The sequence below is a fragment of the Nematostella vectensis genome, chromosome 8, assembly GCF_932526225.1.
Source record: "Nematostella vectensis chromosome 8, jaNemVect1.1, whole genome shotgun sequence".
NCBI classification, from domain to species: domain Eukaryota; kingdom Metazoa; phylum Cnidaria; class Anthozoa; order Actiniaria; family Edwardsiidae; genus Nematostella; species Nematostella vectensis.
The window spans coordinates 12778022-12799133 of NC_064041.1; the positions used below are offsets into that span (position 1 = coordinate 12778022).

Consider the following 21112-nt stretch of genomic DNA (forward strand, 5'->3'; position numbering starts at 1 on the left):
GAATGTAAACAAACAATTCACAGGAATTTAAAGAATATTCAGAATAAAACTTAAGGGTTCAACACAAACGACTTTCACATCTTTATTTGAATTATTATTTTTATTAAAGCTACCATAATGTTCCATAAGCACTATTGATGAAATATTGTTCACTTTGTTGACTTTATATACTCTGACACAGCATCTTCTAGCACGGCCAGTGGGACTGGGCCGAGAGACAGAAATACCTCATGGAAGTCACGGATGTCAAATTTCTCCCCTGAAATAGAACAGAAAACAAGCTGTCGGTCGTCTGTCTGCTTGCCCGTCCGTCTCTGTCCGTCTCTTTGTCTGTATGTCCGTCTTTCTCCCTCTCTGACTCAGTCTTTGTCGGCTTGTCAGTATATAGTCTGCATATATTAGCCATTGCATTACTCCAGGCTTAGATTGGGTTATATATGCAACTAGGCGCTTCGGTGGCTTTTACCCATGCTTACATGCGGGCTTGTTGCGTAGTCGCGAAGCCGGTTGACGACAACCTTTTGTCAATCGACTGTATATCTCCCTCTGTCCATCCTTCTGACATAATACATACCCAGTTCCTTGCGCGCTTTTTCCCTGAGTTCCAGTATCTTTAACTCTCCAATCTTGTAGCCGCACGCCTGCCCTGGCCACGTGATGTACCTCGTGACCTCAGCATTGACGTCATGAACCGACATGGCGGTGTTCTTGGTCATAAACTCCACAGCTTGATCACGTGACCATCTTAATATACAAAAAATATGCAATGTTTGGCATATTCACTCTACAAAAGAAATGCACGTATTGCACCCTCAAGTTTTATTCTGGATATTTTTTAAGCGGGCGAAAATGGATTTTAGTATGATTTTTCTTAACACGGAAGCGTGTTTCCGGGATCTTTCCCTATTTTCTGGAAAGGAATTTTTGTTGGAAAGAAAGAAAAAGACCCGAAAAGCAGGCAGCTTATAGATTCTTTAATAAGGATTTGTAGCACATACCCTAAGACGTGCATTCCTGTGTCCACAACAAGACGACATGACCGCAGCATCTCATGAGAAAGTCGACCGAACCTGTAAAAAAAGTTTTCAAAAATCATCTCGAGCTGATGGGTTTGCGTTAAAGATTTTTTTTTTAATCTTAATATGAAGCAATAGAAGAATCCCTAACACAAAATAATATCTAAGGATCGGTGTAGATAACCTTACATATCATAAGGATCGATGTAGATAGCCTTACATATCATAAGGACCGATGTAGATAGCCCTACATATCATAAGGATCGGTGTAGATAGCCTTACATATCATAAGGATCGGTGTAGATAGCCTTACATATCATAAGGATCCGTGTAGATAGCCTTACATATCATAAGGTTCGGTGTAGATAGCCTTACATATTATAAGGATTGGTGTAGATAGCATTACATATTATAAGGATCGGTGTAGATAGCCTTACATATCATAAGGATCGGTGTAGATAGCATTACATATTATAAGGATCGGTGTAGATAGCCTTACATATCATAAGGATTGGTGTAGATAGCCTTACATATCATAAGGATCCGTGTAGATAGCCTTACATATCATAAGGATCGGTGTAGATAGCCTTACATATCATAAGGATCCGTGTAGATAGCCTTACATATCATAAGGATCGGTGTAGATAGCCTTACATATCATAAGGATCCGTGTAGACAGCCTTACATATCATAAGGATCGGTGTAGATAGCCTTACATATCATAAGGTTCGGTGTAGATAGCCTTATATATCATAAGGACCGGTGTAGATAGCCTTACAAATAATAGGATCCGTGTAGATAGCCTTACATATCATAAGGATCCGTGTAGACAGCCTTACATATCATAAGGATCGGTGTAGATAGCCTTACATATCATAAGGTTCGGTGTAGATAGCCTTATATATCATAAGGACCGGTGTAGATAGCCTTACAAATAATAGGATCCGTGTAGATAGCCTTACATATCATAAGGATCGGTGTAGATAGCCTTACATATCATAAGGATCGGTGTAGATAGCCTTACATATCATAAGGATCGGTGTAGATACCCTTACATATCATAAGGATCCGTGTAGATAGCCTTACATATCATAAGGATCGGTGTAGATAGCCTTACATATCATAAGGATCGGTGTAGATACCCTTACATATCATAAGGATCGGTGTAGATAGCCTTACATATCATAAGGATCCGTGTAGATAGCATAACATATCAATAAGGATCGGTGTAGATAGCCTTACATATCATAAGGATCCGTGTAGAGCTTCAGTTCCTCTCCGAGATACTCGCAGTACAGCCCCCAGCCCTGAAGAAAAAAGAACAATGATATGTATAATGAAGTTGCTCTTACACACGAGGCTTACACTCGTTTTTAGTCAAACGTGCACACTGTGCCTTTCGTTCACGAGTCACGGTGGACGTCAATCATCACTTTTGAAAACTTCTAGTTCTGCATCTGTCACAGCTAGTTCGATAACCAAAACAACATCGAAGTCACCGTGAAAATACCAATAAACACAGAGCTAGCAAATGAATAATGATCGAATTGTTTCTTATCTTTGCGTTGCTGTTGGTTTTTTTTTTGTGTATGTGCTTATGTATCTTTGTCTGTTTTTTTGACGCTTGGTGCTTTTCGGTGCTCTCTCATTGGAAACTGCGAAATGGCATCCATCACCAAAAAACAGTTGTGACTGGGAAATGAGAACTCATGGTGCACGTGTGACCGAAAACAACATATATTTATACCTCAACGTATCCAGTGTTTATAGCAAATCTTCCAGGCGCCAGGTAATATAACCGATCCTCTAGGTTTCTTCGAAAGCTAGGCTGCTTGTCACTTTCAAGCGCCACGGCGGCCTAGGTGAGACGAAGGACATAATATTTAGTTTTATTCTGGATTAGTCAGTATATAATATTTCAAATAAACGAATTTCGCTCGCTCGCTCGCTTCGCTCTTATTTTCAAAATAGTATAGTAATAGTAGTCTTATATTCTTACAAAGCCAACGAGAAAATCAATACAAACGAAATTTCACACCAATAATCAAATAAGCTGTAGAACAGAATGATTCCAATTGACTATCTTTTTACCCTAGAACTATAAATCAGTGGAACTCCCAATTCTTTAAATTTTATTTTTCCATTGTATTTTCCTCTAAGTGAGGGGTGGCTGTAACGGAAAATAATAAATAAAATAAACTGCAATATTGAGGTAAAGGACTATCTGCCACCGTCAATACAATAATGTAAATCGCCTGGCCAATTCCTTTTAAGGACATTGCCTGCCACATTTGGGAATTCCAATTCCAATTGTTTATTTCGTTTGTTTTTAAATAAACAATAACAAAGGAATGGTTGGTCGATAGCCTGCTAGCCGGTTCGCATTGTGGGTTAATAGGAAATGTCTTATATTACATTTATATAACATTTTTTTTAACATTTCCGAAAACCCAAAATGAGAGCCGGCTAGCAGGCTAGTTGGTCGACATCTGGTAGCTTACCTGTAGGTGGTGGCCGGGCACAGCTTCGTGTAGCGCTAGACTTGGCATCTCAAACTTTGGTCTAGTAAACAACAACACAATCGCTAAATATATTGCACCAACCAAAGGGGCGGGGGCTCCAGTAAAAACAGACGGGGGTGATCGTCGACAAAATCGATTTTAACCCTAAGGGATGGCACTTTGGGAGTGGTCAACAGAAACTCTTATATAGTAAATAGGGTGTGGTCGAAGGAATTTTTAACCCGAAGAGATAGCAGAATAGAAAAAAAAGGTAAAAAAAACCCTTGGGAATAGCAATTGGCCGAATTTTATACCCTATGAGATAGTAAAATCGGAAAAATCCTTCAACACCCCCTAAGGGATGGCAGTTTCACGCTAAAACTTTTGGAAAACTTTAGTCGACAAAAGATACCGCTCCTTTTCTCGTGTTTAGCGTGTTTATAAGTGATGACCATGAACGGTACTGGATAAGTGATGACCATGAACGGTACTGGATAAGTGATGACCATGAACGGTACTGGATAAGTGATGACCATGAACGGTACTGGATAAGTGATGACCATGAACGGTACTGGATAAGTGATGACCATGAACGGTACTGGATAAGTGATGACCATGAACGGTACTGGATAAGTGATGACCATGAACGGTACTGGATAAGTGATGACCATGAACGGTACTGGATAAGTGATGACCATGAACGGTACTGGATGTAAACTAATTTTTTTAAAAGAACATCTAATTTTCAGTTGAGGCTAAGCCGTTTCTATTTTTTGAGCATTTTAACGCTAAATATGTTCTTAACGATGTTCTTAAATTTTAATGTATATAAGAATATAACCTAATAAATTATTAGGAAGAGAATTTCATACACTAATGATCAATAGCAATAATAAGGTTGTTACTATCAGCATGTTCTTGAAATTTTGGTGAAATCTCAGGGTGGACGTTCTTATAAAAAAGGTTCTTATAAAAAAAGAGTGTACATACAAAACATATCTCCAGATCTTTGATAGGAGTACCTCTCCTCATGTTTGTAAGTGTTGAAAATGAACAGTACTGGACGTATACATATACATACAATACATATCTCCAGATCTATGATAGGATTACCTCTCCTCATGTTTGTAAGTGTTGACCATCAGTACTGGATGTATACGATATACATACAATAACATCTCCAGATCTCTATGATAGGATTACCTCTCCTCATGTTTGTAAGTGTTGACCATGAACGTTCCCGGGCGAGAGCCATCTTCTGGAGGTGCCAAATAAAATGCTCCAGGAAAATTAGGGGCTGATTCCTCAGGTACCTCACAGATCCTATTGGTTACAAAAGCAAAGCCATGGATATGTACGGGAAAGACAAATGAAGACACGAGGGCTGATCAAGAAGGCCGAATTGCAGCCCGTTTAGTTAAGCGGCCAAGTAAAGACATGTGCAGTGGATTTTGAGCGTTCCACAAATACAGGTTGGTTATCTAGATGACAGAGAAAGGACTGCAATTTAGCACAGTCATCTAAACCACGAGTGGTACAAGCCACTAATGTAAGGCTATTGACGACGAAGACGTTGATCATGATAATGATGATGATCCAGACCTATTTTCATCTGTTTATGTTCCTTTTCAAAAACAGGTAAGAATTTATTTCTGGATCCGCACATGATGATGATAAGAAAAATGGTGTTTGTTTTCGGTGTGTGTGTTCGTAGCAGGTCACTATATGTGATTTTTTAAAGAAAAGAATTGTTCAAAATAATTTGAAAAAAACTGACTTTGATGGAAAATCATGACAACCCTCACTGTATGCTTACTCAAACGTTGCCTTGGGTAAATTCTTGAATAACTTTGGTAGCAATGGGGTGATGATGTTGAAACAAAGATGACGATAGCCCTTCAACAGATCCTCCTACAAAATAAACAGAGATGCAGTGTTACCAACACATGTATCACTTATGGAACAACGTCCAAAAGTCTCAATGTGAAAACACTAATTCTGACAATTGAATCCATGTCACCCATGAATGTCTTTAAAAATGCACCAAAGCAATTTGCTTAGAAGTATTGTATAATTTATTCTTTCTTTGATAGAGAATGGCCTCGCTGGCAACGCATGTCTGTTTGCACTCCCAACTTCACACTAATTTCTGCTAGTTTCATATTTTGTAGTGTAATTAAAAAAAGTCTCTAAATACTCTTTGTGCCAGATACAAGTCAATGTATTGGATTGACAAAATAGTATTTTGCAGTTTGATGAATGTTGTGACTTCATCTGAGTTGGCCGAGTAGCAAAGCAAACATGAAAGCTAAAAGTGAATTGCACTTGAGCAAGTTAAAGCAAAGGCCTACTTTCAGTGTACCTTATCTTTGAAGTAATGTTTCCTGTCCTCTCTGAGGTGAGAAATGAATTGATCCAGAGTCCCTTTAAAGCCTGTCTCTTTTGCAACCTGCAAATTATGAAAACTCAGTATTTTGTGCGAAACAGCATAACCACAGAAGCCTGCATGTCAATAATAATAACCCCATACGGGATCATGCATTGGCACTTTTGTTCAGAAAATAATAAAATATCACAGCGTGTAACAATGACAACGTTGAATGTTCTTTCTACTTTATCCAAGTGTGTTTAATGTTAAGGAACAGATTTTGGGTGAAATCAAATATATATTTATATGCAGAGGATAATAGTTGTTTATACTATTTGACTTCAAGGTTTCAGTATGTACACCCCCAACCAAAACACCCAATTCATTTCCATCCACTTGATGTTTAAACATACATTCCACAATATTGCATTCATCTGATAAATAATAATATCTGAAAGATCTTATAATGAGCGTACTTAAAAAAGCACAGAAAGTGTATGTGTATGTGTGTGTGTGTGTGTGGGGGGTCCCTGGTATGAAGTGGGCCAAGGTTGAGTAATGTGGCTTAATGTCTGTTTATACCTGGGCCATTCGGGTCCTTATTCTCTCCACCTCTCTGAGCCCCACTTGATGGATTTCCTCTGGACTCATATGGCACGTGAGATGAAAATCCAAGCACTAAAACATAAAAGAAAATAAAAATAACACGAATAAGATTTTGGTCTCTCTCTGGCGCACTGTCAGAGCTGAGTATGTACTGTATCACAGAGATGCAGAACAAGGCCTTGAAGGCATGGGGTACCAATATAAAAAGAATAAAAGCATACTGCATTGTGGGAGGGGAGCCCTTATACCAATTATGTGAAATTTCAGTCTGAAGGAGGGGTGTCACAGGGCCCTATTTCCATACTAGTCCAATACTCTTTATGGCATTATTCCATTGTTTGACCTCATTTGACCTCATTTTGGGGCACAATACGGAAACATTTAGGACAATATTGGGGGGGGGGGGGGGGGCACAATACAGAAACATTTAGGACAATATTGGGGGGGGGCACAATACAGAAACATTTAGGACAATATTGGGGGGGGGGGGACCCAACCTTGTCCCTCTTGGTTATTTCCTTGTAATTTTTGAAAATATTGGAGTGGGGGGGGGGGGGCACAATACAGAAACATTTAGGACAATATTGGGGGGGGGCACAATACAGAAACATTTAGGACAATATTGGGGGGGGCACAATACAGAAACATTTAGGACAATATTGGGGGGGGCACAATACAGAAACATTTAGGACAATATTGGGGGGGGGCACAATACGGAAACATTTAGGACAATATTGGGGGGGGGCACAATACGGAAACATTTAGGACAATATTGGGGGGGGGGCACAATACGGAAACATTTAGGACAATATTGGAGGGGGGGCACAATACGGAAACATTTAGGACAATATTGGGGGGGGGGCACAATACGGAAACATTAAGAAAACAATGGGGGAAACAACCACGCTGCTACTGGGCATTTCCTTATATATTTTTTTTTTTTGGGGGGGGGGCACCTGCCCCCAGTGCCCCAGCCCTTGCTATGCTCCTGTTTTCAAATACTCTCCAGTGGCCTCAATTGTTTTAGACAATACCATGAACAAATTTGTCATAGTACTTGACAAACCTCGAAGATAGACACAGACCTGCTGATAATAGTCCTTTCCACCAGGCAGCTCAGTTAGTGCAATAGATTCTCGGCATGCTGGAAGATACTCCTAAAGCAGGACAGAAAATAGTGTTTTACAGTGGCGTAGGCTTCACTTCTCTCTTCTCTGTAGTACAGAAGGGGTGGGGGTTCATTTATTCTTTCTGTGGACTATTGTCTCTTGTTCTAGCTTGCAGTGGTTCTCATTGAATCAGGAAACTGTTTTTAATATTAATCTTGTTAGTACCTTTCTAAAAAGCACATGGGAGTTATACATTATATTGCACATGGGAGTTTACATTATATTTACAGAACTCCTACTCTTACGCAATAATGTATCCTTTTAATTTAGGAACACTTTGACTATTAACACCCTTTTCATTTCATCTGTTGCTTATGCACTGTAAAGTATGTACCTCAGTAAAAAAGGTTTGTAGCTGTCTGAATGCTGGTTTTACTGTATCCTCTATAAGGGATACTTTCCCTTTGATGAATTGTCTGAAAAAATACCACAAGAATAAAAAATAAGGGGATTGTAAAGACAATGCAACATCCATCAAAGTAGTAACAAAAAACATTTTTAGTTTAAAAACAAAATAAAACATGAACTCTGTGGTGTACCTTTCTTTCTCTGTGAATGATTCAGGAATGTTCTTGAAAGGCATAAAAAGCTTTGAGCTGTCTTCAAACTTGAGGTCAAGAAAGCTCTGGATCTGCCCTGGGACATTATTCTTAAAAATGAGAAGTACATTAATTTATACATGGGATACATTTCGAATACTCTGCATACAGTATCCATTCAAATAGAATTGGGATAGCCAAAACATGTTTTGCTTTAAAGGCGAATAAAAAGCTTTATGTAGTACATGGCAACTGATTTCACTACTGATATTGAAAAAAAAAGCATACATACCACTGTGATCCGAGGAGGTAACCGTTGGGTTTTTATCCCTTCCTTCATTAGGTCAATAAACTGTGAAATCTGCAATTATAGGCAATCAGTTATTGCGATTTTACTTGTAGTCAAATCAATAGAACATACTGACCTTTTAGCCAGACCATTTTTTAAATGAAAATTTTAATACAGTAAAAAAGGTTTACAGTATTTAAATGGTACTAACTGAGAATTTATTTATTATTTTGCAAACAAAAACAAACAAATCAACAATAATGAATAGATAATGGTAGCACCAGCAGCCATAACGGATGCATCATTTTCTTGAAATCAGTTTAATATCATACCCTCCTTGATATTCTGTTGTCTTAATCTTTCTAAAACACTTGGATTTTTTTTGTATGTACCCAAAGGGCAAAAGATCAAGGGCAATAATGTATGCCACACTATAAAATAAAATAAAAAGGTAACATTTAATCCTTCAAAAAAAAATATTGCAGCAATGTCTTTAATTCTTTCCATGACATTTTCAATACTTAACCTACTTAGACATGGTATAGCTTCAATTTTTTATCCTTTTTGATACTTTACTTGACATGGTATAGCCTCTAGCCTAGAGAACAGCTTTTCAAAGTCTTTTAAATCATTGCACTTCATCCAGCCTATTGTCCGGGCCAACTCTAGGTGCTGTCCTTCCAAGTTGCTAAATGGCATCAGGTAGCTATGGCAACAAAATATTTGACGAGTTTTCAAGGGGTTATCAACCATGCTTCTCATCACAAAAGTAAACTTAAGCACCCTCTACTCACTGGAAAACCATCAACAGGAAAAAGCACTGAGGGAAGGGTCATTAATTATCAGGGTGGGAGGGGTGAGGGCAGATAAGTTAAATTTTTTCTGGTTCAAAATATTTCGACCCCCCCCCCTCCCCAATGTAAAGCACAAAAATGGTGACCCTTCTCAAAAAAGGCGACCAAAAATAAAGACCCTCCCCCAGAACAAAAAAGCTATAAAAAAGCGTACTGGTGACTTTATAATTATACTCTAGTCATGAGATGCTCTTACTAGCATGGCATGTTCTCCTAGGCGCACTAGCAAATTCTATAACCCTTTGAGCACTCTTCACAGTACAGTGCTGTACAAACAAAGAAAGGGGATTGGGCAATTTGCCAAGAAAAAATTTACTTTATATTTTGTCAACGAGAAAAAAGCCTGAATGTCGCTGACACCATCCCCTTCCCCACACACCAAATTATTATGTGTGTGAGGGGAAGGGGGGAAACTGACTTAGGCATGCCCAAGAAGGGGCAGCCACACTCTGGGAGACAAGGATTTTTAGCGCCAGACAAACGAAAGTCATTAAAGTGCAAACAGAAGGTGCATCACATTCATTAATCTGTTTTTTAAAGGGGCCTGAAATTCCAGACTCTTAGGAGGCTTGGAAATTTACCCTCTTTTGAGACCGCAGGGTCAAAGGGATTAATTGACCATTTAATGAGTTTGTTTGATTGACAAATGATCCGCCTTATATGTGAGGGGTGTGCTTGCTTACGTTCAGTTCAGTATCAGAGTACAGAGTGTATACTCGCCTTTATCAATAGCCTTTAGCCTTTTCCCACCCACCCACCCACCCGGTGGCAGAGAAGATTTATTTGTCAAGTATATTATGTTACTATGTTTTTTTATGATGAATAAACTTCTCTCTGGGCAAAACAACAAATTACAGTGTCAGTCTTGTGTTCCTTATTCTAGTATTCATATTTAATTAGCATGTGTATGGACGATATTAATGGGGAATTGATCAGAATACCTAAAAATAATGCCCTTCCCCAAAATTTGTATCAAAATTCGAGCCCCCCCCTCAAATCTGGGCTCAAAACCCCCCCAAACATAGCAGCCCCCCCATCAAATAATGACCCTTCCCTGAGGATTATCAAATGTCTATTTTAAAATTGTGTTGAGAGAAGTGGTTTTCAAAAAGTTACACATGTACCACAGGCAACCCATCCATGAGATTCACCCCAATCTTTTTTTACATGTTAAAAAAAGTCTTATCCAGGAAAAAATACTTGATAAAGCACACCAACCTTTTATGTTTTAGCCCCTCAACAAATGTAGAAAGTTCTTTCTTTAAAAGGGTTACATTCAGGGCATCAGTCTAAACAAAATCAAATTTTGAATAACAATAAAATATATGGATGGATAAGCAATGAATTGATGTGAATACAAAAGTGATCTTAATATTGTCTATCAAAGTAATGTAAAATTATTAAATAATTCACCTTTGAAAATATACTCGGGTTAAGTGCTTCTAAGTCCTTTAAAAAGCCTCTGCAGTCATCCTTAAAAAGATCAATTTGTGGGTGCTGGGTTAAAACTAGAGAGGGAAGGGAAGGGTTGATGGCTGAGCTAGTTATAATAAAAACAACAACAACAACAATAATAATTATAACAACAACAACAAAAACAATAATAATAACATCAACAACAACAATGGTAATCACAATCAAAATAAAAGTAATATAGCACCATGGCCAATTTGTTGTGTCATAATGATAATCATAATTAAAATAATGATAAGCTGTACCACACCATTTAAAATTGACCATAGTGTTATATGTTGCATAACCCCTCTACTTTTACCCCTACCTCCCTTGCCCTCTCTAGTGACATTGCAAACAAGAAAAAAAGGCCTTAGATAAGGGTACTCAGGCTTTGTTAGATTTATGATCCACATAGGTAGTATTTTTTTCTCGGTTAATGGGTATAACATAAATATCAAATAAATGTGAGAAGAAATTGACTTAATGAAAAAAATCACACATGTGTATACTGTATTCAAAATAAGAATTAAGAACCGCGTGACTGTTATAAGCATGCCAGCCGTACTTCTCTTTGTTTATACGCGTCAAAGCTATGGTCGTCTAACATCGCATCATATTCATGACTACCAATCATTGTCCCAAACTCCGGACTTGTCCTCATTCGCCACTCCCAGAAACGCTCCAAAATAGAATTGACTTTAGCCATAACAGGTCTTAACTTTGAAAACAACCCTCAGAAATAAAAACAGCAGACACGGCGCCGTTACAAAACCTCACACGAAGAGTTTTCTACAGATATTTGAGGGTTTTAGCTTGTAACATCTGGTTACGTTTTCGTGGTTCGGATTTTCTAAGAGGGAATCGACGTTTGGGTCAGGCGTTCTTAGACGGTAAGAGCGCGATTGGATCTAGCAAGCCCGTAAGGAGTCCTGGGAAGGTCGCTGTTTACAAAAGTTTTCAAAACACAACAATGGCGACGAATGGAGCTGTTGTAGAAAAGCGAGCGGAAAATAGCATGAACGGATTTGAAAACGGCGATGCAACGCTTTCAGAGGACTTGGATAACGCGAATAGAATACTCATTCATGGCGGGAATATCTCAAACTGGAGTAGAACGAAAAGGAAAACGACTGCTGATTCATCTGATGAGGTTCGTGCTATTTTGCACTGTCACTACGACTTAAGATTTTGCTATTCTTCACGATGTTTTATCCCTCGCAATAGAGCCCTTTTTTATTTTATTTTTAACTAAATGCACTCTTTTGCAAGGCTTGATTTGCATGGATTATGATTGTGTCTATGAAATGCCTAATACGCGTACAATGACAATACAAACATTAGGAATGTTTGTTTCTTTTTTATAAACTGTTTTGCTCTGCAAACATCGTCAGCTACACTTATTATAACCTTTACAGCAATTTCTCTTGAAGTTTCATTATAGGCTGAATAAATTCCGACTAACCTTTCTGTCTTTAGGGCGTGTTTTTTGGGTAAAAAATTGCGTAATCCACACACCTATCCCCACGTGATTGTACAATACTTTTGGGTCAAGGGTTATTTGCAAAAATATCGCTCAATTTTTGCTGCGAACTTTTTTTTAAACCACTTTTGCACTGTTCCTTTGGCATTAAATTGGCGCAAATACAAAAGCACTCAACGATGCATAATCTTTATGCACTATTGATTATTTGCCATATGGGATGTCTTTGCCAAATCAACCGCACAATAACAAACAATTTTTAATTCATAATTCACTTTAACATTATGCTATTGCTAGTCTTCTATTTGTTGTCATGTGTTAGAACCTTATGGGTTTCTCCCATTCTCATTTACTGGGGGGACATTTGCAAATTAATTATTTAGACTGTGCCTTGACAGCAAATAATGTGCAGAGTATGGAGTCTATTGAATATTATAGCCACCTTAAAAAATATGTGTTGCACATTTAGCAGATGTGTTACTGTTCATTAAACATAGTCTAAGTTGGTAACAGTGTTGATACATCCCAAATTAGTGTCTGTGTTACCTCAAAAGTGCACAGTATTAAGTCCCCCATCAGTTCCCTTCTCCAGTAAGTCCCCTCCTTTCGGGCCTGCATTTCAAATAATCACCCTTTTTTAAACCTTCCCTTATACCCCTGGCATGCCCTTATTCCTTATGACATGGCATATTTTCCAAAAGTACAAATGATACATAATTTGTTTGAACTAAAATAGACATCAAATGTTGTTCTAGAGAAAAGTGTTATATTCACTGATTTATAGCATCTGATACACTTGTAAGGGCACAAGACATCCACAGGGCAACCATTCCTCCCCCCCCCCCCCCCCCCGCACAGAGTTTCTGTGTTGCTTCAGCTGGTTTCAGCAGAGGTTGATGTGGAGCAAATGAAATGAGTCACACAGAAAGCTCTGCTTAGTAGAGTACTCTCCGCCCCTTTTTCCTCCCCCTGAAAAAAGCCCTCTCTGGGCTTTAAAGCTTTTGCAGTGTGTGATGTTTTAAAAGTTTTAGTGTTTTTTTAATTTTTAATTTTTTTCACATTTTATATTTGCCCAGTTATCAGAGAGTATGGTGACAACATTGAACTGCTATGTGCCACTTAGCAAGCCACCCACCAAACTGGTGAGTAAAACATAAAAAAATATTAGTACGTCAACTTGTTGGCCCACGCGTCATAGTTTCCTACAAGCAAAGGTCTCTTGAACACTGAGAAATTGAGAGATACAGTAGTAGGAGATCTCTAATGGCACCTATGTACTCAGTTCTGTTTTCCAAGAGCAGTTTCATCTAGAAATCTGGATAGTGTCAATGTTAAATACAGGGCTTGTGCGGAAGCGCGTAATTTGGCTTTTTCCGCGTAATCCACAAATTTCCGCTCAATCCTGCGTAATCCAGTGTAATTTGGCTTTTGGAAGACAAGACATTTAATTGCACAGCTGATGTGTTCTTTTAGGGTTCTTACCTTTTTTTTCGTAAAAAAAGAGAGATATTCTTCGTAAGAGTCCGATATTTCGAACTGAATTTTGAAAACAAATAAAATGACTAGGCGTTCTTTGCTAAACCGCGAAGGCCTAGGACTAGTATTTAAATACCTTTTTTAATTGGCTGGTGGCTAGGAGCCAATGAAAACTTGTCTAAGATATTTTCTAGCAAAAAACCTTTTCAAATTATTTCATGCTTTCCTTCGGTACAAAATGTAGTTTGGGCGTAACAGTTGATATTCCGTGTAATTTAGCACGTAATTCAGTAAAGAATCCCTCAAAATTTTGATTTTTAAGAAAAATGTATTGCAAAATTTGGCATAATTTAGTGCGTAATGATTGATTTTCCACGAAATTTAGCGCATAATTTAGCAAAGAATCCCGCATAATTTTGATTTTTTTTGCGTAATTCCAGAAGCCCTGTAAATAACTTATTGGGTGTCAAACAAGATTTCTTTCATCTTTCTGATAGTTGAAGGTGCTCAAGAGAACCAAGTTGCTAGCAGAACAATTCAAATGATAGATTTTTGCAGCTCATATTTATAATGTCTCTTGACCAATTTTTCAAGTAAATAAAGAAAGCAAAAAGTAATACTCCACAGAGCAAATTCAGCATATTACATAACGGGGTCCCATGATTTTATTACATAGGTTTATGTAGCCTGAAACTCTGTTCCTTCTGGTACAGGTTATTTCATGATTGCTGAACAGCCCTTTTTATTTATGAATAATTTGTAAAATTGACAAATAATCATCTATTATCTATGATTGCTACCATGGCCAAAATTTGTGAACAGAGGATAATATTTAACTCTGTGAATACTGATAAATTGCTTGATTACTGTCCTACAACAACTTCCATTTTTAAAATCAACTCAGTTTACATATCTGTTAATTTTCTGCCTTTAAACTAATCATAGGTATTGCCTCTTCTAAGTCAATTCACAAAATTTGAGATGTAATAATTACCAAATGTACAGTAATTTCTCACAAATGTACTTCCATTTCAATCAGTCAGGAAACCTTCAGAAAAATTCTCAATTCTCTATGAATTGTGGGTGCTCCAAAAAGTTTTTTTATTGAAAAATGATTGATGTTTGAAAATCATAAGTAGAATGGAACCCCCCCCCCCCCTTGCCGCCCGTGTTCTGCCATTGACATATTGCAATAGGGAGATAATTATTAGAAAAACTAACTTGTAGGCCATCTTTTTTCAGGGAAGAAAAACGGTGCGCTTTGTTAATGACTGCTTTATGGAGAAGATTAAATTGGATGAAAGAATGCATCTGAAAATTTCTGGTAAGGAAAATTATTTATGCTTGTAATGGTGTCACTGTTGCTGTATATCAATTAGCGGTACTGTCTAGAACATTGTTTAAGTGCATGCTCTCACGCTTGGAACATTGTAGATATTAACACATGCTTTAAGAACATGCTAGAATTGGATCATTGTTCTGTTTGCTAAAGAATATTCTATAGGACCATGACACAGCAGTTTATGATAAAGAATGGATGTAATTAGGTATATTTAGAAACACTCAAGAGCGTATATGTAAGGAGTTTGCTCAAGAATTTAGGAAGTTAATTTGTTAAACAGCACAATGGCTACGCTCATCTGGAGGGAATCTGAGATCAGATAACAGAATCATGTAACGTCTTTGTTGAAAGACGTAGTAAGTCTGTTGTGCACTAGATTGCGTTGGAGTGTAGTCATTCTAGTCCATGACAATGCCAGTTGTAACCATAGCACAACTAGACATTTATATACAGTAATGTCTCGGTCTAAAGAAAGATCTAATACAGTAAAGATACGATAAGTAACATAAACTACACCAAAGAGTGTCGAGACCTCTTTCCTGGCTTGCTTCAGTACTCAAGAAAAAATGCTTTTTTGCATGAAACAGAAATATTAGTTGTACACACCTATTTCAAATAAGGTTGCAGAATCTGTCTCTTTTAATGAGTTAATTTCTACACTAGTGCAGAAATTGTACCGCTCACACATTGAATGAATGCCTGCTCTAAGAATGATAATACTCACATAAAGTATGGGTTGGCAAACATTTTTAAAATGTACATAGGTGAAAAGAGAGCCCTACTGAACATACCGTAAGACAAGTGATATTCCTTGTGTCTCTGTTGCAGCCAAGATCTTTGCGATCTCATTGAACCCTGCTGTTGTCAGAGACTCGCTCTTCAGGGGTAGGTTCTCAGTTTTCTCTATTTTACACATTGTGAAAACTCTAAGCTGAGACTATTGTGTTTAAAAAAAAGAAATTCTCAATTGTGGTTGAAAATTGCCTGTACTCAGGGTTTGCTCAGGGGGGTCAGTCACATATATAATTTAGAAAAGGTATCACCTCACAAGTATATTTGATAATCCTTCAACAAGAAATTTTTGCCAGTTGAAGGGGGTGTGCACATGTTCTGCGCACCACCTACCTTAAAAGCTTTCTGATCATGATGCAATGGACCTGGGATTCTTGAATTATGTTTGTGTGTACTGTATGTTCATAGAGTAATCTATTGCATACTATTGTACGTCCATGTATGTACTGTATGTTCAGAGTGTAATCCATTGCATTCTATTGTACGTCCGTGTATGTACTGCATGTTCAGAGTGTAATTCATTGCGTACTGTTGTACAGCCATGCTGGAACTTGGAGTGGATTCAATTGAGACATTGATTCTAACCCTACCGGACATACAAGATCCTGAACAGCACTTTACAACAATCAAAAGCTTTTGGCAGGTGAGCTATAACATTGAAATGACAAAGAGAACGACCATCTAATATCTGACAGGCCTGTAGCTTGGGGGTGGGGGGGGAGTTCGGAAGAGCCCCCCACTCGACTGGAAGGTCCTCTCAATCGACTGGAAGGTCCACTCTAACTCTCTTTGCCAGAATAAAGGCAATGTAGTAGGGAATTTAAAGATGCCAAAATATTTTTTTCAATAGAATTTTCACTTCAAGGCACCCCATAAGAAAAATTAAGTACCACTATAAGGTACGACAATCGAGCTCAAGCAATCATCAGAGAAAAGACATTCCAGAGAGAAACAAATTGAGCAAGTTAACTGGTCATTAAAAAGAAAATCTGTTACCTCACCATATTATGTATCAAATGGGGGTCCCTTAATTATTGAACTACTGTAACACTCTTAGTCTACACTGTTAGTGATAGTTATTTATTATACAGTAACTGACACCCATGTCTTATTTTCAGGAAATGGAGCAGCTCTATGACAGTGGTTATGTGCAGACACTTGGTGTGTGTGACTTGGATAAACCCACCTTGGAAAAGCTCTATGACTGGGCAAGGGTATGAGATTTTGCCATTTCTTGAAGGGGAGGGGGGCATCCCAAAAGAAGGGGGAGCCGATACTAGAGACATGGCAAGGGAAAATGTTGATTTATGAATGAATGAATGAATGGATGGATAGATGAATGAATGAATGAATGAATGAGTGTATGGGTTTATTATCCACATTTGCAGTAGGTTTAAACTGGATTACAAGTGGTGGTTCGGTTAACGACAATTTACTGGTTACAAAACTTGTCTCATCTAAAACTTCACTCCAAGCAGGGGTGGTGGGGGACATTGTCTAACCTGAACACCCTGGATCCATCCACCACTGGACATGCATGACGTCTTTGCTATCATGATACTCAAACTACATATGATTATAAAACTAAAAATGTTCTTGTTCTGATATTCAGATAAAACCTGAGATTGACCAAGTGAATTTGGCGTCTTGTTGCGTGATGCCGAAGGCAAGTAGCACAGTTGTGCTTTTTATAATGTATGTTGGGGTGGACACCATCTGACATCTGGCGTCCATGCTCTGACGTTATAGTTACAGTGCAACTAGTAAAGCTGTGAACACACAAAATTATGTCGGGCAATGTCTAGAGAATTCAGTCAACCGAAACTTTTTCTAGTCTGACAACCTAGGGTATGCTTCACTAGTTAGTTGTATAACACAAAGTACTGCCCTGTTAATAGCACATCAAGGCCAATAGATGACTCGAGCCATTCCTCAAAGTTCGTCAATAAAAAAAAACGTTTATTTATATTATACACAGCTTGTTCTTCTATATAATACACCTATTCCAAATACAGGGTTGCACTTGGAGGATCCCTGTGTTGTAGCCAAAAGTGCTTTATAAGTGTTAAATAGATAAGCAAATAATTGTTAATAAAAACATCTCCTTGTCTATGGTCCTGTAAACATTCACATGGCTTTCAGAGATCAGGATTTACCATTTACCGTCCATATACATAACCCATGAAGCACTATTGGCTATGACCCACGGGTTTTGTATTGCAACCTCATTTGAAATGCGTGTACATACATTTGAAGACTCATGATTGAGTTTCTGCCTGTTCTCAATAGGATCTTGTGGAGTATAGCAAGACACGAGACATTCAACTTCTCACACATGCTGACCCAAGAGGTGAAATACAGATAAGTTCAAAAACAGATTGCCAAGCTATCCAAAATATTGCTAAGATTGCCCTGAGTGCCTTTCGAAGAGAAAGTCAAGGAAACTGCGTAACCGTTTTTTAGGCTTGGTGTAACCGTTATTATGTTATTTACCTTTGGTGTACCATAATTATGATATTTACGCTTGGTGAAACCATTATTATGTTATTAACGCTTGGTGTAACTGTTATTATGCTATTTACGCTTGGTGTAACCGTTATTATGTTATTTACTTTTGGTGTAACCATAATTATGATATTTACGCTTGGTGAAACCATTATTATGTTATTTACGCTTGGTGTAACCGTTATTATGGTAATTTAAGCTTGGTGCAACAGTCTTTATGTTATTCACGCTTGAAGTAACCGGTTTGTTTATAGAGATGCTGAGCGAAGAGCGCCTGCAACAGGTTCTGGGTGTGGTCTCTGAGGAGATGAACGTTGCTGGATGGAGGCCATCTTGGGTTATGCGTTACTCTGTGCTCGTCAAGTGCCGTGGGGTCATCAAGAGCAAAGCGTGAGGATATACAAACAATTTAGGGTCTAGCGGGTTGGGAGGGGGGGGGGGGGGGTCATGAAATGCAAAGCACGAGGGAATAAAATCTTCCCAAAGTCATCATGCAGATACAAGTCCTTTCTGTTCACATTATCAGATCGGGTCATAGACGGGCTGTACTTTATACATACCGGTACCACCCTTCACTTTCCGGAGAAACGACCACTATTTCTCTAGCACAATATACAAATTTGTCATGTTCTTCGGTGGATTGTATTTGATTTGTGAATCCCCTTTTTCTTAACTAAATACAAAAATGTGCATGTTCACAGAAAATGTGATCTCGTCTCGATGCTCATTTATATTTATATTTATTTTTTCAGGTATATCATGAGTTGCGAGCGCTCGTAGACAACGCCTTTTTTAATATCAATAATTCACTACAATGCGAAGATTTTAGGATACGCCGAGTCACAGTCCTCGCCATCGTCACTACCGTATAAATCGTCGAATGGCACCATCGTCATTGTGTCGTGCTGGTATCGGTATCTTGTCGTGTTGGCATCGGTATCGTGTCGTGTGAAAAACGTCATCGTGTCGTGTTGTCATCGGTATCGTGTCGTGCGACTACCGGTATTATTCTCTCTTTCCGCGCATTTTACGACTCGTTGTGGAGAAGACAAAATTTGACAGAGATTTCTAGTTCTTTTGCATAAATCGTATTGTTCAAAATCGCAAGCCCTGAGCCTTCAAACTTGAAATTCATTGTCGATTAATATCTTGAAATAATTAGAGTGTCGTTTTGGGTGTAGCTAAACATGTAACAAGTGACTTTTTTTAGTCTAAGTGAAATGTAAACATTCCTGTACAACATGAGAAGGAAGTTTTAAAAATTAGCAAAACTCTCGAAAACTATCTGAAATTTGATTGACGTGTCACTCGCAAAAGTAGCACAACTAAACAATCAACCAGATTAACCGATAAATTGGCCTCAAATATCACAAGTGCGATTCAATTACTAATTAGGTTCTTCCAAATTTCTCGCCCGCAGTTTACCCCATACATGACGTCCCGTTATAGCTAATGTATAGTGTCTTGATGGTTTTTTTCACTTATATTGTATGATGAAGGATTGTAAATATGGCAGAGGAAATAATCTGTCATTCTCGGGGACCCAGGGCGACCCTGAGACCGGAAGCGGGAGTACGCGCGAAAATGAATGAAAGAATGGGGAACGCTTCCGGTCTCCTCGTCGCCCTGGGTCCAAGAGGATGAGAGTCGATGTACATAAGAAATTTAAAGGGGTTACAGCAGAACTTACATAAGCTGAACTAACTTGGACCTACGAGTTTTTCCGTTACACACTTATTCCCTATATGCCAGCTTTTTCTAATGAATCATCAGAAGACTTAGATATCTATTGATGAACCATATTATGCCGGTTCCGTTAAGGGGAATTCTTCTGTATAATTATATATTCTTTTTTGTCATCCCTCTGATTTGTATTCGTTGACTTTTCCAGGATCGATTGAACGAAGAATAAATTGTTATTGTAATTATAAATTGTTTCCCGACTCATGTTGCGTATTTAGTCCGGATTTTTTTTATTCCCGTCCACCTTTGTACAGTGGAAGCGCTTTTGGGGATAGTCAGAGGAGGTAGAGCCCTTGGCGAGGGGCGGGGAGGGGGGGGGGGGGGCAGGGCTGCAGAAGGTAGGGGTTAAGCCGTTTGGCGACTTGGCAAGGACCCTTTGGGGAGGAGGGAGCTAATTTGAGTTGGTAAAAGAGGGGAAGAAGGGCCTTTGAAAGTGTAAGAGATTTCTCCCGAATTATATTTCAGCAATAGAAATGTGGTAGCAGCTTTATGCCTGTGTGTTGTACTTGGGCCAACATTCCCCAAAATAAAAATAATACCCCGCTAAACACAAACATCCACGCTATAGCTAGAAGATGAATAAGTGTGTACCCAGCACACAGGCTTCGTGTAGCCCTCTCCCCCCTTCCCCCCCCCCCCTTTTGTCCGCCTGAAAGTAGGTCATTTCATATTGAGGGGTGGTAGAATACCACCCTCTTATGACACACCGCGTCAGCAAATCTTGGTTCCTGCTTGATTAAACAAAAGATTTGTTTGATTTCGGTTCTAGCGAATCGTCGTAATGCAAAGGTACTAGAAGAATCGGATTAGTAATAGGGGACAGCTCTCAAGACGGACGCTTTTTCTAAATCCCGTTTTTCCCAACGCAAATACACATTCACGTAAGCTCGAGTAAATGGCAATTTCGAAGAAAATTAAAAAAAAATTCAAAAGAGCGCGACTCATTTTATACTATCTTGAAGGTATTCATACTCGCT

General features: G+C 38.5%; 2 protein-coding genes across 3 annotated transcripts; one reads left to right on the forward strand and one right to left on the reverse strand.

Annotated features, from left to right (window-relative positions):
• Nucleotides 1–81: 81 nt before the first annotated feature.
• On the reverse strand, nucleotides 82–11514 carry LOC5516230. Of its 2 annotated transcripts, none has more exons than XM_048731266.1 (18): nucleotides 11363–11514; nucleotides 10756–10815; nucleotides 10561–10631; nucleotides 9065–9194; nucleotides 8492–8560; nucleotides 8200–8309; nucleotides 7995–8076; nucleotides 7577–7648; nucleotides 6468–6563; nucleotides 5880–5966; nucleotides 5334–5428; nucleotides 4721–4840; nucleotides 3518–3578; nucleotides 2764–2874; nucleotides 2259–2323; nucleotides 999–1070; nucleotides 575–744; nucleotides 82–259 (listed from the first exon to the last, which is right to left on the reverse strand). In XM_048731266.1, exons 1-18 carry the CDS (start codon nucleotides 11501–11503, stop codon nucleotides 150–152), a joined length of 1722 nt encoding a protein of 573 aa, XP_048587223.1. In that variant the 5' UTR covers nucleotides 11504–11514; the 3' UTR covers nucleotides 82–149. The 2 variants fall into 2 exon arrangements, with proteins under 2 accessions (XP_048587223.1, XP_048587224.1); XM_048731267.1 differs by lacking the exon at nucleotides 11363–11514 and adding an exon at nucleotides 11123–11283.
• Nucleotides 11515–11767: 253 nt separating this feature from the next.
• On the forward strand, nucleotides 11768–20324 carry LOC5516281 (glutamate--cysteine ligase regulatory subunit). The gene is made up of 10 exons (XM_048731268.1): nucleotides 11768–11947; nucleotides 13354–13419; nucleotides 14996–15077; nucleotides 15924–15980; nucleotides 16427–16530; nucleotides 17006–17101; nucleotides 17500–17553; nucleotides 18177–18237; nucleotides 18647–18782; nucleotides 19145–20324. Exons 1-10 carry the CDS (start codon nucleotides 11768–11770, stop codon nucleotides 19170–19172), a joined length of 864 nt encoding a protein of 287 aa, XP_048587225.1. The 3' UTR covers nucleotides 19173–20324.
• The last annotated feature ends 788 nt before the right edge of the window (nucleotides 20325–21112 follow it).